Source organism: Bubalus bubalis, chromosome 8, assembly GCF_019923935.1.
Source record: "Bubalus bubalis isolate 160015118507 breed Murrah chromosome 8, NDDB_SH_1, whole genome shotgun sequence".
Taxonomy (NCBI): domain Eukaryota; kingdom Metazoa; phylum Chordata; class Mammalia; order Artiodactyla; family Bovidae; genus Bubalus; species Bubalus bubalis.
Window position 1 is genome coordinate 32177330 of NC_059164.1, and position 18495 is coordinate 32195824.

The window sequence follows — 18495 nt, forward strand, 5'->3', positions numbered from 1 at the left end:
GCCATGAAATTAAAAGATGCTTACTCCTTGGAAGGAAAGTTATGACCAACCTAGATAGCATATTCAAAAGCAGAGACATTACTTTGCCAACAAAGGTCCATCTAGTCAAGGCTATGGTTTTTCCTGTGGTCATGTATGGATGTGAGAGTTGGACTGTGAAGAGAGCTGAGCGCCGAAGAATTGATACTTTTGAACTGTGGTGTTGGAGAAGACTCTTGAGAGTCCCTTGGACTGCAAGGAGGTCCAACAAGTCCATTCTGAAGGAGATCAGTCCTGGGTGTTTATTGGAAGGACTGATGCTAAAGCTGAAACTCCAATACTTTGGCCACTTCATTCGAAGATTTGACTCTTTGGAAAAGACCCTGATGCTGGGAGGAATTGGGGGCTGGAGGAGAAGGGGACGACAGAGGATGAGATGGCTGGATGGCATCACTGACTCAATGGACATGAGTTTGAGTAAACTCTGGGAGTTGGTGATGGACAGGGAGGCCTGGCGTGCTTCGATTCACGGGGTCACAAAGAGTCGGACATGACTGAGTGACTGAACTGAACTGAACTGAACTCTGCATAGAAGTTAAATAAGCAGGGTGACAATATACAGCCTTTACATATTCCTTTCCCTATTTGGAACCAGTCTGTTGTTCCATGTCCAGTTCTAACTGTTGCTTCTGGACCTGCAAACAGATTTCTCAGGAAGCAGGTCTGGTATTCCCATATCTTGAAGAATTTTCCACAGTTTGGTGTGATCCACACAGTCAAAGCTTTCAGTTCAGTTCAGTCGCTCAGCCATGTCCAACTCTTTTCGACCCCATGAATCGCAACACGCCAGGCCTCCCTGTCCATCACCAACTTCCGGAGTTCGCTGAGACTCACGTCTATCGAGTCAGTGATGCCATCCAGCCATCTCATCCTCTGCTGTCCCCTTCTCCTCCTGCCCCCAATCCCTCCCAGCATCAGAGTCTTTTCCAATGAGTCAACTCTTCGCATGAGGCGGACAAAGTACTGGAGTTTCAGCTTTAACATCATTCCTTCCAAAGAAATCCCAGGGCTGATCTCCTTCAGAATGGACTGGTTGGATCTCCTTGCAGTCCAAGGGACTCTCAAGAGTCTTCTCCAACACCACAGTTCAAAAGTATCAATTCTTCGGTGCTCAGCTCTCTTCACAGTCCAACTCTCACATCCATACATGACCACAGGAAAAAGCATAGCCTTGACTAGATGGACCTTTGTTGGCAAAGTAATGTCTCTGCTTTTGAATATTCTATCTAGGTCAAAGCTTTGGTATAGTCAATAAAGCAGAAGTAGATGGCAAATTTAACATTTCAAATCGGTAGGGAAAAGATTAATCATTTAATAAGTAAACTTAGACATATGGCTAACCATTTGGAAAAAAATAAACACATATCCTAATTTCACACATTCATATATTCCACATAGATGACTTTTTATTAAAAAATATTTTATAATATTAAAAACAATGTGCTAGATGTTAGATGTAGTGAAAGTGATAAGTCTTCCTGGAGCCACAGCACCTATAAATTTTACAGAAATAAGTTTTAAAATAAAAAAAAAAATAGATGGACTGTTTTTTTATGTAAAAGAGAAACCATAAAATTTTTGCATAATCTTGAGAATGGCAAAGGCCTTTCTAAAACTACCGAGGGAAAGACCAATAACGGAAAATAATGATGAATATAATTTGAATAAAACATTTTCAACATATCTCTATACTATCACTCTATAGGCACTATAAACAGGGCAAAACAAGCTAAAAAAAGATCATCCAGTCCTTTGATCTTTCTTTTCTACCCCAGCCCGTCGTTTCTCTCTTTTCATCTTTCCCTCTGTGTCCAATTTGCTTCAAGAATCTCTTTAGAATCATACTGTTAACATCCCAAATTTCCTTGTATTTCTGTCTTTCCTCCTATGCTCTCAGAAAAATCTCATTCCTGCATAAAATCAACAGTTTCCTTATTACTTCCATGCCAGCGCCTAATCATCTGGGCTGAATGTTGTGTTCCCCAAGACTCATACACTGAGGCAGTACCCTCCCAGTGTGACAGTATTTGGAGATGGAGCCTCTAGGAAGTTATTAGGGTTAGATGAGGTCATGAGGATGGGCCCTAATGATGGATTAGGGCCCTTTTCTGGAGAAGGAAATGGCAACCCACTCCAATATTCTTGCCTGGAGAATCCCATAGATGGAGGAGACTGATAGGCCACAGTCCACGGGGTCGCAACGGACAGAACTCAGTGACTTCACTTTCACTTTAGAGAAGTGAAGTGAAGTGAAGAGAAGTCGCTCAGTCGTGTCCGACTCTGCCATCCCATGGACTGTAGCCCATCAGGCTCCTCGGTCCACGGGATTTTCCAGGCATGAATACTGGAGTGGGTTGCCATATCCTCCTCCAGGGGACCTTCCCGACACAGAGATCGAACCCTGGTCTCCCACATTGTAGGCTGATGCTTTACCGTCCAAGCTACCAGGAAAGCCAGAAGACACCACCAAAGAATTTGCTCTCCCTCTCATTCTCTACCCCGCCTTCAGGACACAAAGAGGTCTTGTGAGCACACAGGGAGATGGCGCCATCTACAGCCAAAAAGAGTTTTCACCAGGAACCAAACGGGTACTTTGATCTTGGACTTCTCAGCCTCTGTAACTTAGAAAATAGATCTGCGTCATTTAAGCCTTCCATGTTTGTTATGGCCCCCTCAGATGACTACCACACTAACAATATCAAGGAAAATCACGCAATAGGATAGATAGGGCTCGCTATAAATTCATCATCACTGACCTTAAAAGAAAATATATTGGTCATTCAGTTGTGCCCGGTTTTGCGTCCCCATGGACTGTGTAGCCCGCCAGGCTCCTCTATCCATGAAATTCTCCAGGCAAGAATAGTGGAGTGGGTTGCCATCCCCTTCTCCAGGGGATTTTCCCAACCTAGGGATCCAACTGGGTCTCCTGCACTGCTGGAGATTCAATTACCATTTGAGCCATCAGGGAAGCCCTCATCAATCTTAAATTGGTCCTCAGACCCTGATGAGGAGTCCTAAATTTAATTAGTCAACTTATTTCACCATTCACTGTAAGATGGACTGTTGGAATTTTTCACCCAGTGGCTTTGTCTTCTATTTTGAAGTTAAAACAGAAGTTACCAGATAGGAACTTCCTCATCTTTCTAATAATAAAAGCTTAAAATTACTTATGTTTGCACCTGGGCTCCCACATTTCTCTATGGTTACAACTGAGAATTAGTATCTTGAACCAAAGCTCAATCCATCTACCTATGCATTGGATCCCATTGCTTTTCCATATTCTCACTTCTGATCATTTTTCCTCTCTTGCATTACTAACATTTCCTTACCAGTGGATTCATTCCATCAGCTTTAAAATGTGCTCACGTCATTTCCATGAAAACAAACAACACAACAGTAGAGATAGAATACCAACATCCCTTTACTTAACATTTCCCTATGTCACTCCCCCGTTTTCTCCCCCTTTACAATAACCTTTAAAAAGAGTTGTGTGATTCTCAGTTCCCACTCTTTTAGTCTCCTACTTGGCTTCCATCTTCATTATTCTACTGAAACAGTGCTTATTGATCTGCAGGAACGTTGTGTATAAAAGGAAATTAGCTTTTTGTCCATGATGTGACTTTCAAATATGTTTTCTCAGTCTGTTACTTTTCCTTTGTGTTTATGATGAAACTTGCTTCATAGATTAAAAAAAGTTGTGTCTTCAGTTTTATCAGTCTTTTCTGTATGGCTGCTGGGCTTGGGTATACATAGAAAGTCCACTTCTTTGAGATTGTAAATGATGATTTGGTAATCTCTCTGCCTTATAATATTTTAGATTTGAGGACATTTTATGTGTTACAATTGTAATTTTATCTTCCTAAATTTTTTTATTTTTGTCTTTTTTGATGGGGAAAACAAGGAGACTGGGGAAACGATGAATGAGTATAATCTACCCACTGAGTTCTATGGAGTCCTTGTAGGTTAAATTCGGCATTTACTGTTCTCATTATTTTTACTGTGTCTTTTTATATCTCTGAAAAACCTTTGTTTTTCCAATTCTTGGATTAATAAAGAATTGCAATAGGTGCCAAAATAGTTCAAAACATAATGTGAAAACTCATGTGCTTCTATAGTAGTATCGTACTTCGCACTGGAATATAATTGATTCATTATTTCCCAGGTTAGTGATCTAAAGAAAGAATGAGACCCACAACATATAGTTCAAGGTAATTAAGAAAAAAGCTTTATCAAATAAGGCCCCCAAGTGGCAGTTTAATGGCACGCTGTGCAGAGAAAAGAAGGTTTAAGCGAAATCTCGTGCAGCAAGTGCTGTCAACTGAATCCCAGTAAAAGTAGCTTTCGAAAAATAACATTATTACCTAATCATGTAAGATGGAGTTTTACTAAGTCTTCAGTCATAACTGTAAATTCGTAGTACAAGTAACATGAAAATGTACTTGAAAGGCTAGGAAGCCAATTTTAAGAATAACAACATCTCACTTTTCTCTGTTTGACATGACCACTCATTTTGTCTTCCTGATAAGGGTTTCAGACATGTGTGTTCGCTCCCTCCTGCAGGACAAACCAGCATGGAATTTTCTTGGTAACTGATAGCTTCCCATTCTTTTCTCTATGCAGTTTTCATCTGTATTTAAATAACAATTTCGATTTGAGTAGGATAAGCTTCCTTACAAGCCTCTCTGTCATTCATCACAGAGCAGACAAGAAATGTTTGGCAACCAGTGCACTGACCTGGAAAAACCTCCTACTTTTATGTGAAAGATGATGTTTAAAGTCTACATTGTTTATTATAATTTTAATGTCCGAATATTTATTGTAATAAATTAGTTGTTGTGACAGTTTTTTCTACACGGTCTTTTCATTCTATTAATACTGTGATTAGGCTGAGTGGATGAAAGGGCTCAGTCTTTGCCCTGATGATCTCAGATAGAGATTTAAAATTTTTTACAACCTTGGAAATTAGTAATCTACAGCTTTAATATACAAAGCTCTGTTTTAAAAGCGCTCAACGTACAGTAACAGTACCCCCTGTAGTACTTTGTATAATATACAAGAAGTACAGAGATACCTACACTATATCTATGTATCTACTCTATAATATTCTTTGACAGAAATGTCAACACCAGACCTGAAATTTTAATGGATTTTGGAGCCACCAAAACTGTAAAATTAGAGTAAAATAATGTCAAATGCGACTTCAAGTTACATTTAACGAACATTTATTGAAAACCAGTTTTCTGCACAGCAGCGAGCTAGGTATCATAGGGACAGCTGTGAGTAAGGACTTCACTCTAAAATCCGGGCATACTGATGCAAAGAGAGATGAATGGCCAACCTAGATGACTGCCCAAGAACTCGGGATCAAAGCCAGGACCTCCCTGTTGGTAAGGTCAGGGGTGGAGAACCTCTGGAAAAGTGGGCGCTAGGTTCCCAACGGTCGCGCTGTGGATAGCACTCCTTGCCTCATCTCTGGGAGCAGCCCGGCGAGCCAAGGCCGAACTGCCCGGAGGCTCGCCGCCCCACCCCGCTCCTAATTCCAGAGTCACTGCCCAGGACTGGAGAAGGGCGAAAGGTGCAGTGTCCACTTGCGGCGCACTTCTGTGGGCGGTCACTCCGGGCTGTAGGCCATGCTGGGGGCTAGGACGAGAGCGAAGTGGCGTCAAAATCTCACGAGCAGACGCCTCAGGAGGGATGTTCTGCGGGCAATTTCCTTCCTTGAGCTATTTGTAGTTGTCTATCAGGCCAGGGGAGGGCGTTAGCGCGCGCGCATGCACGCACCCCCCCCCCCCCCAAAACCCCCGCACGCACACACGCACACCACCAACAAAATCCGCTCCCTTCCTGGAAGTCAGGCCCTGGGTCAGGTGAGGGAGCGGGAGCTAGTGCAGGCTCGGCGTTGTAGCTACGGATGCCACTAGGCTGGGGAGTCGGATTTCGGCAATAGGGTCAGCTCTTAGAGCTAGCGATCCCAGCTATTAGCTGAGCTCCGGGAAAGGGTCGGCAATGTTCCCGGGGCACTCCTGAGCACCGCATCCCACAATCCCCAGGCCAGCTGGGGTGCTGCTCCCCAGTGTGCAGACTGCTTGCAGCACACGGGTGGCGAGCGCGAGCCCGGCCTCTTGACAGCTGCCCACGCGCCGGGGCGGGCTCTAGCAGGCAGCTTTAAAGGTCCGCGCGGCAGCCCCGCCCCTCGCGCGCGGCGATTGGCTCCAGCTGGGGCGGCATTGGCTCGATAGGTGCAGAGAGGGCGGGGCTGCGCGTGCGAGGCCCGTGGCTCCCCGTGGCGTCCGCTGCTGGGGCGCGAGTGCCGGCTGAGTGCGGGTGGTTGGGCGTGCGGGGCCAGCGGGCACGCGCGTGCGCGGCGCCGAGATCCCTGGGGAAGTAGGGGAGCGGCCGACGCCGAACCGCACGCACTGACCGGCGGCTGGCGGCGCGCGCGAGAGCGGGGGTGGTGCGTTCGTGTGTGCGCGTGAGTGTGTGTATGTGTGTAGAGCTCTGGTGCGGTGCGCCAGCCTCCACTGCCCGGGTGCGAGTCCCCCATCGTTTTCCACACCCTCCCTCCGTCCCCGTTCCTTCCCTGCCACCCTCCCGCATCCCCACGGCCGCAAGCCGAGCAAAAGCCCAGGGAAGCAGGTGTGGGGGGGCGGGCGGGGTCGCACGAGACAAAGGGGCCCTGGGGTCAGCCCGCCATGGCCTCCCGGAGCCTGGGGGGCCTGGGAGGGAGCCGAGGCGGGGGCGGCGGCGTCAAGAAGAGCCTGAGCGCCCGCAACGCCGCTGTGGAGAGGAGGAACCTGATCACGGTGTGCAGGTACGGCGCGGCCCGCCGCTCGGGGACAGAGGAGGGGGCCGCCGGCGCCGCGGGCATGGGACAGCGCTAGACCCTGGGGGTCCCGGAGACAACCGGCTGGAGCCCCGGCTGCCGCCGCCGCCCCGGGCGTGTCCGCGGCCAGAGCGTCCTGAGTGGGGCCGGTCTGGGCTCCGCCAAGGCCCCGGACTTTCGGTCAGTTTCAGTGCTGGGAGCCGCTGAGGGTAGGGCTTGGGGCGGGGCTCGGGGAGGGTTTGTTTTCAATGTACAATCTAGCGTCTGAGTGAAAGAGGAGGGCAGGGAGGAGGAGCCGTTTCCTTTTAGTGCGCGTTAAGCTGTCAGGCAGCTTTTCGTCAAGTAATTGTTGCTGTAATTGTTGACTGTGTTGCCTCAAAATCGGAGTGCGTTTTGTTTTCTGTTTTTGATTATTTGCACATATATTGTCGTTTCGTGCCACGGATAGTGAGTGCCTACTACATGCTAGCCGCGTGTGTATGTTTCCTTGTCCTCTGCACTCTAAATTGCAGTGTTACTGATATTTCTGCAGTTGATACCAAGAGTAGGACTGTGGAGGATACCTAGTCGGTGATTTATTTCAAGTTTTGCCTTTCTTTGTAACTATAATCGTAGTATTCCCTTACTTTAAAAAATGTATTTAGAAATTACTTTCAACCAGCCTTGTATTGAGAAATAACTGACTTTAAGCATGCTGACATTTTGTTTAAGTCTTGTTTCTGGGTATTAAATCCATGGTAGTCCTAAGCATTAATTTCTTAGGAACGTTACTGAGCCATCAAGTTGTTGTAAAAGTACTTTGTTCCATGAAACTCTTCCTCAGCCATCAAAAATCCTGTAAGAATAATAGAATGAGGAGACCTTTCCCTCCTTTACAATTTACATTTTTTTTTCTTTTCCTTGTATAAAGATGTGTCTAGCATGTTAAGCAGAATATAGATATTTATACTTGGACTTATATTCAGTAACTTTGAGGGGGTTTTTTTTGTTTGTTTGTTTGTTTGTTTTTTAAGTGCTTTTGACTCAACAGCTGTTCACCCCTCTGGTGGGAAGACCCGCCTCACTGACTTTTATGGCACTTGGAGTTATAAACAGTAAAATATTAATACGGAATCTTTTGAATTGACATTTGTGCTGTTTAGGATGCAACCTTTTGAGGAAGATAGGTTGTATGAAATTTTTTTTACATCGAGGCAGTGTTTTTAAATTAGGTAAATAGAACAGTAAGCAAGGCTAACTTTCTTACAAACAGTTTTTGTTTGGGAGAGTTTTGTTACCTAGTCGTGGCAGCTGAAGTGATTTTGAGTGTTTGTAGGATGATGTTCGGAGAAGGCAATGGCACCCCACTCCAGTACTCTTGCCTGGAAAATCCCATGGACGGAGGAGCCTGGAAGGCTGCAGTCCATGGGGTCGCTGAGGGTCGGACACGACTGAGCGACTTCACTTTCACTTTTCACTTTTCTGCATTGGAGAAGGAAATGGCAACCCACTCCAGTGTTCTTGCCTGGAGAATCCCAGGGACGGGGGTGCCTGGTGGGCTGCTGTCTGTGGGGTCACACAGAGTCGGACACGACTGGAGTGACTTGGCAGGATGATGTTAATTACCCAAATATTTCAACCTGGAGCTTCAAGCACCTGGGCTGACATAAATTGCTCTCAATCATTGTGGCAGTCTTCAGAACTGTGGGTGTTGAAGATTTGGGGTAAAACACTGTGAGAGGTTTTATACTCTACTAATTTTAAAAGACAATAAAAACATGAATAAAAAAATCAGTGGAGAATACTGTTTTGCGTCTCCATTTTTGTCATGGCAGCAGAGGCAGTTCAGGAAAAAAAGGGACATATCTAAACCTTATTTAAGTTACATGTTTAAGGAATTTCAGTCACATCACACTGATTTGTGTGGACAGTTGTCTAGGATAGCAGAATTTTTGTTGTGTTTGTCTAATTATTCTTTTCTACTCTGGAATGAGCATACATGCTGAGTTTAGTTACAGTTTACAATAAATTTAGTATTGTAGCTAAAAGAAATTTCATTATTGTAGCTATAATAAATTTCAGTTTCTGGCTTAAATTTCAACTCGTGTATTTATGTGGATAATGTTGCTAATACTGTTCTTCATGTTCAAATAGTTGGTGCATATCAATTATCCTTCTCTAGTAATGAAACCTATTTGATAGATTTTGTCTAAAGGCTTTTAGTTTTGGGGGAAAAGTCATTGTAGGCCATTTGGGTGTTTTAAGTATCCCCACCAATTCTGCAAAAGAAACAAATCAGTATTTGTGAATTTCTGTTGCTTTTCTCTCTTTCAGAATTACCAGAACCTGGGTATCTCACCCACGTCTGTTAATTTATTTTTAAATCTTTATGTAGCAGATCAGACGTGATTTCATATTTAAGTTGGGAAGAAGCTGGTTTAGTGAAAATATAATTGAGTTCTAAGTTTACTTTGTCATTAATTAATTGTGTCCTTTAACAAGTCTGTTTTTCAATTTTCTCATTTGTAAAATATTTTTGGACAGAATCATTGGTAATTTTCGCTGACAGCCCTAAAACTAGTAAAAAAAAAAAAAAAAAAGCTAGAACTCATTCAAGCAGAATGGGTTGGTTCATACTTAGTTTTGAATTTCTCCAAACATGAGCAGGGTAATAGTAGATATATGCTGAATGGTAGCTAGATGAGGTATGTGCTTTTTTCTCTGTAAACAAAAACATTTTGAATTGTGCCTTCTATATTGTGATACCTTGATTCTCTACTGGTATTCTGGAAAAATAAAATAGTATAGAAAGCGAAACCAAACCAAACCAAAACAAACTCCCCCCACCCCTGACTAGCGTTCTGATATATGTGTTAGTTGAGGGTGGGAAGATACTTTAACCTGCTTAAGTTCTTTGTACAGGTGATATGCATCAATGCTTATACAGTAATGCTTTTCATTACCCCTTACACAGTTTAGGCATACTCTCAGTTTAGGTTTACAGCCTTATTACATAACCACACAATTCTTTTGGTTTGAAAATGCCTCATATTAAGAACAGTGTTACAGTTCGAACTTTGGAAGTGAGTTATTTGGTTAGGTAGGATAGTCAGGAATTGAATTTTGGTTCATTGTGTTTGTAATTATTTCATCAGTTTTTTCATGAACACTGATAAATTGTAGACTGAAAACACTTAGTACTTATCTCAGCAAATAAGTAGTCTTTAATCATATTTTTTTACAGATTGTGACAGAAAATAGATCATTCAAAGTCTCTAAATGTTCCACATTCAACTCTAAAATATTCATAAACTGAGTTATTTCTATGTACAAACTAGTATTTTCTCTACATATTCTCTACCATTTATAAAAATTGTTAAAATCCTTGAGGATTTTTTAACCTGCATTTTTCATCCTAGAAAATCAGGTACTAGTTACATTTTTAAGCTTCATAAGTTATTGAAAAACTTACATATTCTTTTGATTTTAGTTCTGGTGGCAAGGAGAATTAAAATATATGTTCTCTTTCCGTGGGTCAATAATAGTTTATGAAAAATTATTAAGATATACATTTAAATATAGATGCATATATTTTAAAATAACATTTGGCAAACTTCTAAACCAATACATTAAGAGAAACTCCTACATAAAGCCATAACTTCCCTGTCTTGTGTATGGAAAGGACTAATGAAAGATTGAAGGAGATAGTGTGATGAAGTAAGCATAGTAGAGACAAATGATGATTTTCAAAATTAAAGTACTTTTAATAACGTCTACATAGTTCTTAGTTTTCTGTTGGTCAGGATACTATTTCATAACTTGAATGTTAATTCAGATAACCTCATTTGAATAGCGCCTCATTTTCTCAATGTGTTTGGGAAATGAAATGTTCCTATTTTTCTTGTAACTAGTGTTTGAGTTAAAATTCTCCAGTCAACTGCAGTGCTTTACTCAGCATTTTTTGTGGAGTGCAGTCTTCTATTTAACTGAAGCTTACAATCTTAAGTGTTCAGATTTATATTACAATAAAGAATGCTATTTAAAGCATTGTGGATAAACTGCTTTTTAAAAAGCATTATACGTTTCCCTACCTTATTAAAAAGACTCGGCATAGAATCCTTAAAAGTGACTTTACTCTGGATCTGTTTCTGTGAATATACCCTGTGCAGTGGTTGCCCTTGGAGACTCCTGAGGTACACAGAGCTGTTTGCTACATGGCCCCATGGTATGTTTGGTGTTCTTGGTCTGGTTTTGCATTTGCTGGCTCTTCCTACCAAGTTAGCAGTTATTTCCTGCACCTCTGCCTGTTTCTACCAGCTCTTTCCTCTGTGCTTCCCATCCTGACATGCTCATTATAGTTGGTTCTGAACTAGGAAAGCAGATAAGTAAATTTATCCAGTGTTTAAAAAAAAAAAAAAAGCACTGAGACACCTAAGTTCAGTGAGTGAGCTTTTGCACTCTGAACCTCTTAACGTCTGGTGCTGAATAATCAGGGGAAAAAAAGATATATTCCTGTACTTGACCATGGTGGTTAAAATGCAGATATGTGTAATGTTACCGAATATCATTGGTGATATAATCGTCTAAACAACTTTAAGTGCAGTGACTTACTTTCCTTGTTACTGTTTGCTTGAGAATGCTTTAGCAGACTGTTCATACCTTGCCTATCGTGATTATATTTTTGGCTGAGCTGTTTTAATCAATGCTATACATAGTAGACTGTGTGGATCACAATAAACTGTGGAAAATTCTGAAAGAGATGGGAATACCAGACCACCTGACCTGCCTCTTGAGAAACCTATATGCAGGTCAGGAAGCTACGGTTAGAACTGGACATGGCACAACAGACTGGTTCCAAATAGGAAAAGGAGTACGTCATCACCCTGCTTATTTAACTTATATGCAGAGTACATCATGAGAAATGCTGGACTGGAAGAAACACAAGCTGGAATCAAGATTGCTGGGAGAAATATCAATAACCTCAGATATGCAGATGACACCAGCCTTCTGGCAGAAAGTGAAGAGGAACTAAAAAGCCTCTTGATGAAAGTAAAAGAGGAGAGTGAAAAGTTGGCTTAAAGCTCAACATTCAGAAAATGAAGATCATGGCATCTGGTCCCATCACTTCATGGGAAATAGATGGGGAAACAGTGTCAGACTGCATTTTTTGGGGCTCCAAAATCAGTGCAGATGGTGATTGCAGCCATGAAATTAGAAGACGCTTATTCTTGGGAGGAAAGTTATGACCACCCTAGATAGCATATTCAAAAGCAGAGACATTACTTTGCCAACAAAGGTCCATCTAGTCAAGGCTATGGTTTTTCCAGTGGTCATGTATGGATGTGAGAGTTGGACTGTGAAGAAGCTGAAGTTGAACGGTTCTATGAAGACCTACAAGACCTTTTAGAACTAACACCCCAAAAAGATGTCCTTTTCATTATAGGGGACTGGGATGCAAAAGTAGGAAGTCAAGAAACACCTGGAATAACAGGCAAATTTGGCCTTGGAATACGGAATGAAGCAGGGCAAAGACTAATAGAGTTTTGCCAAGACAATGCACTGGTCATAACAAACACCCTCTTCCAACAACACAAGAGAAGACTCTATACATGGACATCACCAGATGGTCAACAGCGAAATCAGATTGATTATATTCTTTGCAACCAAAGATGGAGAAGCTCTATACAGTCAGCAAAAACAAGACCAGGAGCTGACTGTGGCTCAGACCATGAACTCCTTATTGCCAAATTCAGACTGAAATTGAAGAAAGTAGGGAAAACCACTAGACCATTCAGGTATGACCTAAATCAAATCCCTTATGATTATACAGTGGAAGTGAGAAATAGATTTAAGGGCCTAGATCTGATAGATAGAGTGCCTGATGAACTGTGGAATGAGGTTCGTACAGGAGACAGGGATCAAGACCATCCCCATGAAAAGAAATGCAAAAAAGCAAAATGGCTGTCTGGGGAGGCCTTACAAATAGCTGTGAAAAGAAGAGAAGCAAAAAGCAAAGGAGAAAAGAATAGATATAAGCATCTGAATGCAGAGTTCCAAAGAATAGCAAGAAGAGATAAGAAAGCCTTCTTCAGCGATTAATGCAAAGAAATAGAGGAAAACAACAGAATGGGAAAGACTAGAGATCTCTTCAAGAAAATCAGAAATACCAAAGGAACATTTCATGCAAAGATGGGCTCGATAAAGGACAGAAGTGGTATGGACCTAACAGAAGCAGAAGATATTAAGAAGAGATGGCAGGAATACACAGAAGAACTGTACAAAAAAGATCTTCACGACCCAGATAATCACGATGGTGTGATCACTGACCTAGAGCCAGACATCCTGGAATGTGAAGTCAAGTGGGCATTAGAAAGCATCACTACGAACAAAGCTAGTGGAGGTGATAGAATTCCAGTTGAGCCATTCCAAATCCTGAACGATGATGCTGTGAAAGTGCTGCATTCAATATGCCAGCAAATTTGGAAAACTCAGCAGTGGCCACAGGCCTGGAAAAGGTCCGTTTTCATTCCAATCCCAAAGAAAGGCAATGCCAAAGAATGCTCAAACTACCGCACAATTGCACTCATCTCACATGCTAGTAAAGTAATGCTCAAAATTCTCCAAGCCAGGCTTCAGCAATAAGTGAACCGTGAACTTCCTGATGTTCAAGCTGGTTTTAGAAAAGGCAGAGGAAGCAGAGATCAAATTGCCAACATCTGCTGGATCATGGAAAAAGCAAGAGAGTTCCAGAAAAACATCTATTTCTGCTTTATTGACTATGCGAAAGCCTTTGACTGTGTGGATCACAATAAACTGTGGAAGTTCTGAAAGAGATGGGAATACCAGACCACCTGATCTGCCTCTTGAGAAATTTGTATGCAGGTCAGGAAGCAACAGTTAGAACTGGGCTTGGCACAACAGACTGGTTCCAAATAGGAAAAGGAGTTCGTCAAGGCTGTATATTGTCACCCTGCTTATTTAACTTCTATGCAGAGTACATCATGAGAAATGCTGGACTGGAAGAAACACAAGCTGGAATCAAGATTGCTGGGAGAAATATCAATAGCCTCAGATATGCAGATGACACCAGCCTTATGGCAGAAAATGAAGAGGAACTCAAAAGCCTCTTGATGAAAGTGAAAGTGGAGAGTGCAAAAGTTGGCTTAAAGCTCAATATTCAGAAAACGAAGATCATGGCATCCCGTCCCATCCCTTCATGGGAAATAGATGGGGAAACAATGGAAACAGTGTCAGACTTTATTTTTCTGGGCTCCAAAATCACTACAGATGGTGACTGCAGCCATGAAAATAAAAGACGCTTACTCCCTGGAAGGAAAGTTATGACCAACCTAGATAGCATATTCAAAGGCAGAGACATTACTTTGCCAACAAAGGTCCATCTAGTCAAGGCTATGGTTTTTCCAGTGGTCATGTATGGATGTGAGAGTTGGACTGTGAAGAATGCTGAGTGCCAAAGAATTGATGCTTTTGAACTGTGGTGTTGGAGAAGGCTCTTGAGAGTCCCTTGGACTGCAAGGAGATCCAACCAGTCCATTCTGAAGGAGATCAGCCCTGGGGTTTCTTTGGAAGGAATGATGCTCAAGCTGAAACTGCAGTACTTCGGCCACCTCATGCGAAGAGTTGACTCATTGGAAAAGACTCTGATGCTGGGAGGGATTGGGGGCAGGAGGAGAAGGGGACGACAGAGGATGAGATGGCTGGATGGCATCACTGACTCGATGGACGTGAGTCTGGGTGAACTCCAGGAGTTGGTGATGGACAGGGAGGCCTGGCGTGCTGCAGTTCATGGGGTCGCAAAGAGTCGGACATGACTGAGCGACTGATCTGATCTGAATAAAAGAGAACACTACCCAAAGCCACAGAAATCTCTTCTTTCCCTTCTTTCAGTTACTACATACTCCTAGCTTTCAACACCAATATTTTTGCCTCTTTTTGAATTTGATACAGCATTGAACATTAAATTACAGCTATGTGCAACAAAAAGGATGAATCTCACAAACATAATGTTGAGCAAAATAACCTAAATAGAAAAAGGTACGTATTATTCCATTCATTTCAAATTCACAATGAGGCAACACTCAACAAATCCAGTCTGTGATGTGAATCTACCACAGTATATCCATTCTGCCTAAATAGGACACTTGCATTGTTTTCACTCTTTGACTATTAATAATTGAATATTCATTAATATGTATTTTGGTGAATATATGTACCTACTTCTTTCAGATATATACCTAGGAGTGGAGTTCCTGGGTGATATGATAGGTAGATGTGTGGCTTCAGTGGATACAACAGTTTTCCAAAGGCATTGTGCCAGGCTGCATAGTAGTGAGCAGTGTAGTTAACTCTTGAACAGTGGAGTAGGCTTAGGGGTGCTGACTCTGAACATGGCCTAAAATCTGCATGTAACTTCACATTGGGCTGCATCAGCAGTTCTGCACTCTCAGATTCTACCAACCGCTGACTGTGTTGTGTGTGTGTGTGTGATTCAGTGAAAAAAGCCTGCATTGAGTGGACCCATGCAGTTCAAACTCATGTTGCTCAAGGGTCAACTGTATGAGAATTCCAGTTTCCCTAATCCTCACTAACACTTGAAATTTTTCTGTCTTCACTTAAGCGATTCTAGTGGTTTGATGGGGTGTCACATGGGGATTTATATAATTTGTATTTCCCCGATCTCTGTTGAAGTTAAGCACCTTTCCATAAGTCTGTTGGCCATTTGGAGAGTCTCTTTTGTGACATGCCAGTTCAAGTGGTTTATCATTTGGAATGTCTGATGTTTTCTTTGTGTAATTCTTTGTACATTCTATGTGGATCTTTGCTGAGTCTATGTGATGTAAGTATCTTTCCCCATTTGGTGGCTTGATTTTCCATTCTCCTTATGTTGTGATAAATAGAACTCATAATTGTGAAGTAGTCCATCATAAAGTTCCGTCTTGGTTCGTGCTTATTGTGGCCTGCTTAAGAAATTGGTCTAGTACTCCAAGGTAATGAAAATACTCTTCTGTTTTCTTCTAAAAGATTTAGTTTTGTCTTTTACATTTATATCAACAGTCCACCTGTACTTTATTTTTTGTTTATGCTGTGAAATATAGGAGTCAAGATTAAATATTTTCCTTAGGAAAATCAGTTTGACGTGTGCTAAATAGCTTCAGTCGTGTCCGACTCTTTGCTACCCTGTGGACAGAAGCGCTTCAGGCCCCTCTGTCCATGGGATTCTCCAGGCAAGAATACTGGAGTGGGTGGCCATGGCCTCCTCCGGGGGATCTTCCCTGGTACCATTTATTAAAAAGACCGTGTTTTCCTCACTACACTCAAGTGTCACATTGGTCATAAGTCAGGTGCCTGAGCAACTGAACAATGACAAGGTGATGGCATCATTCGTGTGTGTGCTTCTGGACTCCCTCTTCTGTCCCATTAGTCTCTTTGTTCTTGAGCTAATATCATATTGGTTTAATAACTGTATCTTTATAGTATGTCGTGGTGTTTGGAAATATAAGTTTTCCAGCTTTGTGTTCAAGACTATCTTGGCTATTCTTGGGCTTTGCAAACTAGATATTAGGATCAGCTTGTCAATTTCCATTTAAAAAATCTGCTGGAATTTTTTTAAGATTGCATTTAATCTATACATCCACCTGCCATCTTGATAAGATTTAAATGCAGTCCATGAGTAAAAAATCTCCATCCTTTCATGTATTTATAGCTATTCTGAAATTTTTCTCAAAGATGTTTCATAGTTTTGAGTATATAGATTTTATCTTTTTAGATTTGTTCTTCCATATTTAATATCTCTGTATTATAATAATTTAAAAACTTTTTTCTTTTTTGTTGATATATAGACATTAAATTGACTTTTAAAAATATTGTTCTTGTAATTAGCAATTTTACCAGATGTGCTTATTCATTCTAATAGATTTTTTGCAGTTTTGTGTGTGTGCAAAGCATTCTGAAAACATTGTCATGTCTTCTACCTATTTTATTTCTTCCCTTTTTAAACTTTATGGCTTTTCTTTTTTGTCTTACTGCACTGCCTAGGACCACAGTGTTGTAGAAAGCATTAATAGTTTTACCACTAAGTATGATGTTTGCAGTAGGTTTTTCTTAGTTCTTTTTACTAATAGATTGCTGAGAGTTTTTATTGTAAGTGGATGCTGAATGAGTCTGAGCAAACTCCAGGAGATAGTGAAGGATAGGGAAGCTGGCGAGCTACAATTCATGGGGTCGCAAAGAGTCAGACATGACTTAGCAACTGAACAACAGCAAATGTTGTCAAATACTTTTTCTATCAAGGTGAACATATGATTTCTCTCCTTTTTTCTCTTTATGTAGTTAATCACACTAATTGAGGTTTTGATGCTAACCCACCCTGGAATAAATAAACTGGGTTGTGCTGTATTATCTTTTTTATGTATCTTTACATTAAGTGAGGTGATATTTTATTTGGAATTTTTGCACATTCATGAAAGTGGTTGGTCTGTGATTGTTCTTATAGTGTCCTTGTCTAGATTTGTCAGTAAGATTATCTGACTTTACAAATTGGGAAATGTTCTTTTATTCTGTTTTGTAGAAGAATTTGTGTACAGTTAATATTATTTCTTTCTTAAACTTTTGGAAGAATTCACCAGGGAAGAAATCTGAACCACAAATTGTCTTTGTGGGAAGTCTTTTAGTAATAGACTCAATTTATTTAATAGATACTGAACAATTCAGATTTCCTGTTTATTCTTTTATCAGTTTCAGCGAGTTTTTCAAGGAATACACCCATTCCTGTGTTAACAAATTTAAGCTTCTCTAAATATCCTCTGAATATCTTTTTATCATTTAAAAGTCTGGTCATTTCCCATTTTTCTCTCCTGATTTTGGTAATTTCTGTTTTTCCCATTTTTTTTTTTCTTACCGGGAGGATATAAATTTTATTAATATCTTCAGAGAATCAGCCTTTAGCTTTGTTAATTTCCTCTCTGTATATTTCTTAATTTATTGCTTTCTCTTTATCATATTTAGTATTTCCTTCCTTCCGCTTTTTTTTTTTTTTAAGTTCCTGTTCTTTTTCTAATTCTTGAGATGGAAGTTTAGATCATTGTTTTTCAGCCTTTCTTCTTTCCAATCTTTGCATTTTCAGACCACAGATTGCCTTGTTTGACATTGCTTTGGAATAGCAAACAAGGGGCTTCCCTGGTAGCTCAGACAGTAAAGAATCTGCTTGCAATGCAGGAGGCCCCGGGTTTGATCTCTGGGTTGGGAAGATCCCCTGGAGAAGGGAATGGCAATCCACTCCAGTAGTCTTACCTGGAAAATTCCACAAACAGAGGACCCACATGGGCTATAGTCCATGGGGTCGCAGAGTCAGACACAGATTTAAAATTTGTATCTTCATTATTAATTAATTTAAAATGTTTTCTACTTTCTGTTGGGATTTCTTCTTTGACTCATTGTTTATTTTAAAAGGTACTGATTAACTTTCAGACAGCTGAGGACTTTCTGTTTTTAGTTATTGAGTTCTAACTTAATTCCACTATGCAGAGAGTATTTGAAAAGATTTTATTTTTTTAAAATATAAATTTATTTATTTTAATTGGAGGTTAATTACTACAGTATTGTATTGGTTTTGCCATACATCAACATGAATCCGC

The 18495-nt window shown here is 41.1% G+C and overlaps 1 protein-coding gene and 1 long non-coding RNA gene across 6 annotated transcripts in view; one reads left to right on the forward strand and one right to left on the reverse strand.

Annotated features, from left to right (window-relative positions):
* Positions 1 to 5241: 5241 nt before the first annotated feature.
* LOC123334676 lies at positions 5242 to 6191 on the reverse strand. Its single transcript, XR_006552710.1, has 2 exons — positions 5851 to 6191; positions 5242 to 5776 (listed from the first exon to the last, which is right to left on the reverse strand). It is a non-coding gene; the product is annotated as an uncharacterized LOC123334676 (long non-coding RNA).
* Positions 6192 to 6329: 138 nt separating this feature from the next.
* The window catches only part of LOC102406256 (RUN domain-containing protein 3B), a 190740-nt gene continuing 178574 nt past the window's right edge, over positions 6330 to 18495 (forward strand). The window contains exon 1 of one of the 5 annotated variants that reach the window (XM_025290984.3): positions 6330 to 6850. In XM_025290984.3, the coding sequence (XP_025146769.2) occupies positions 6732 to 6850 (119 nt within the window). In that variant the 5' untranslated portion in view covers positions 6330 to 6731. The remainder of the gene's footprint in view (positions 6851 to 18495) is intronic. The other 4 variants (XM_025290982.3, XM_025290985.3, XM_025290983.3 and 1 more) reach the window with 4 other exon arrangements.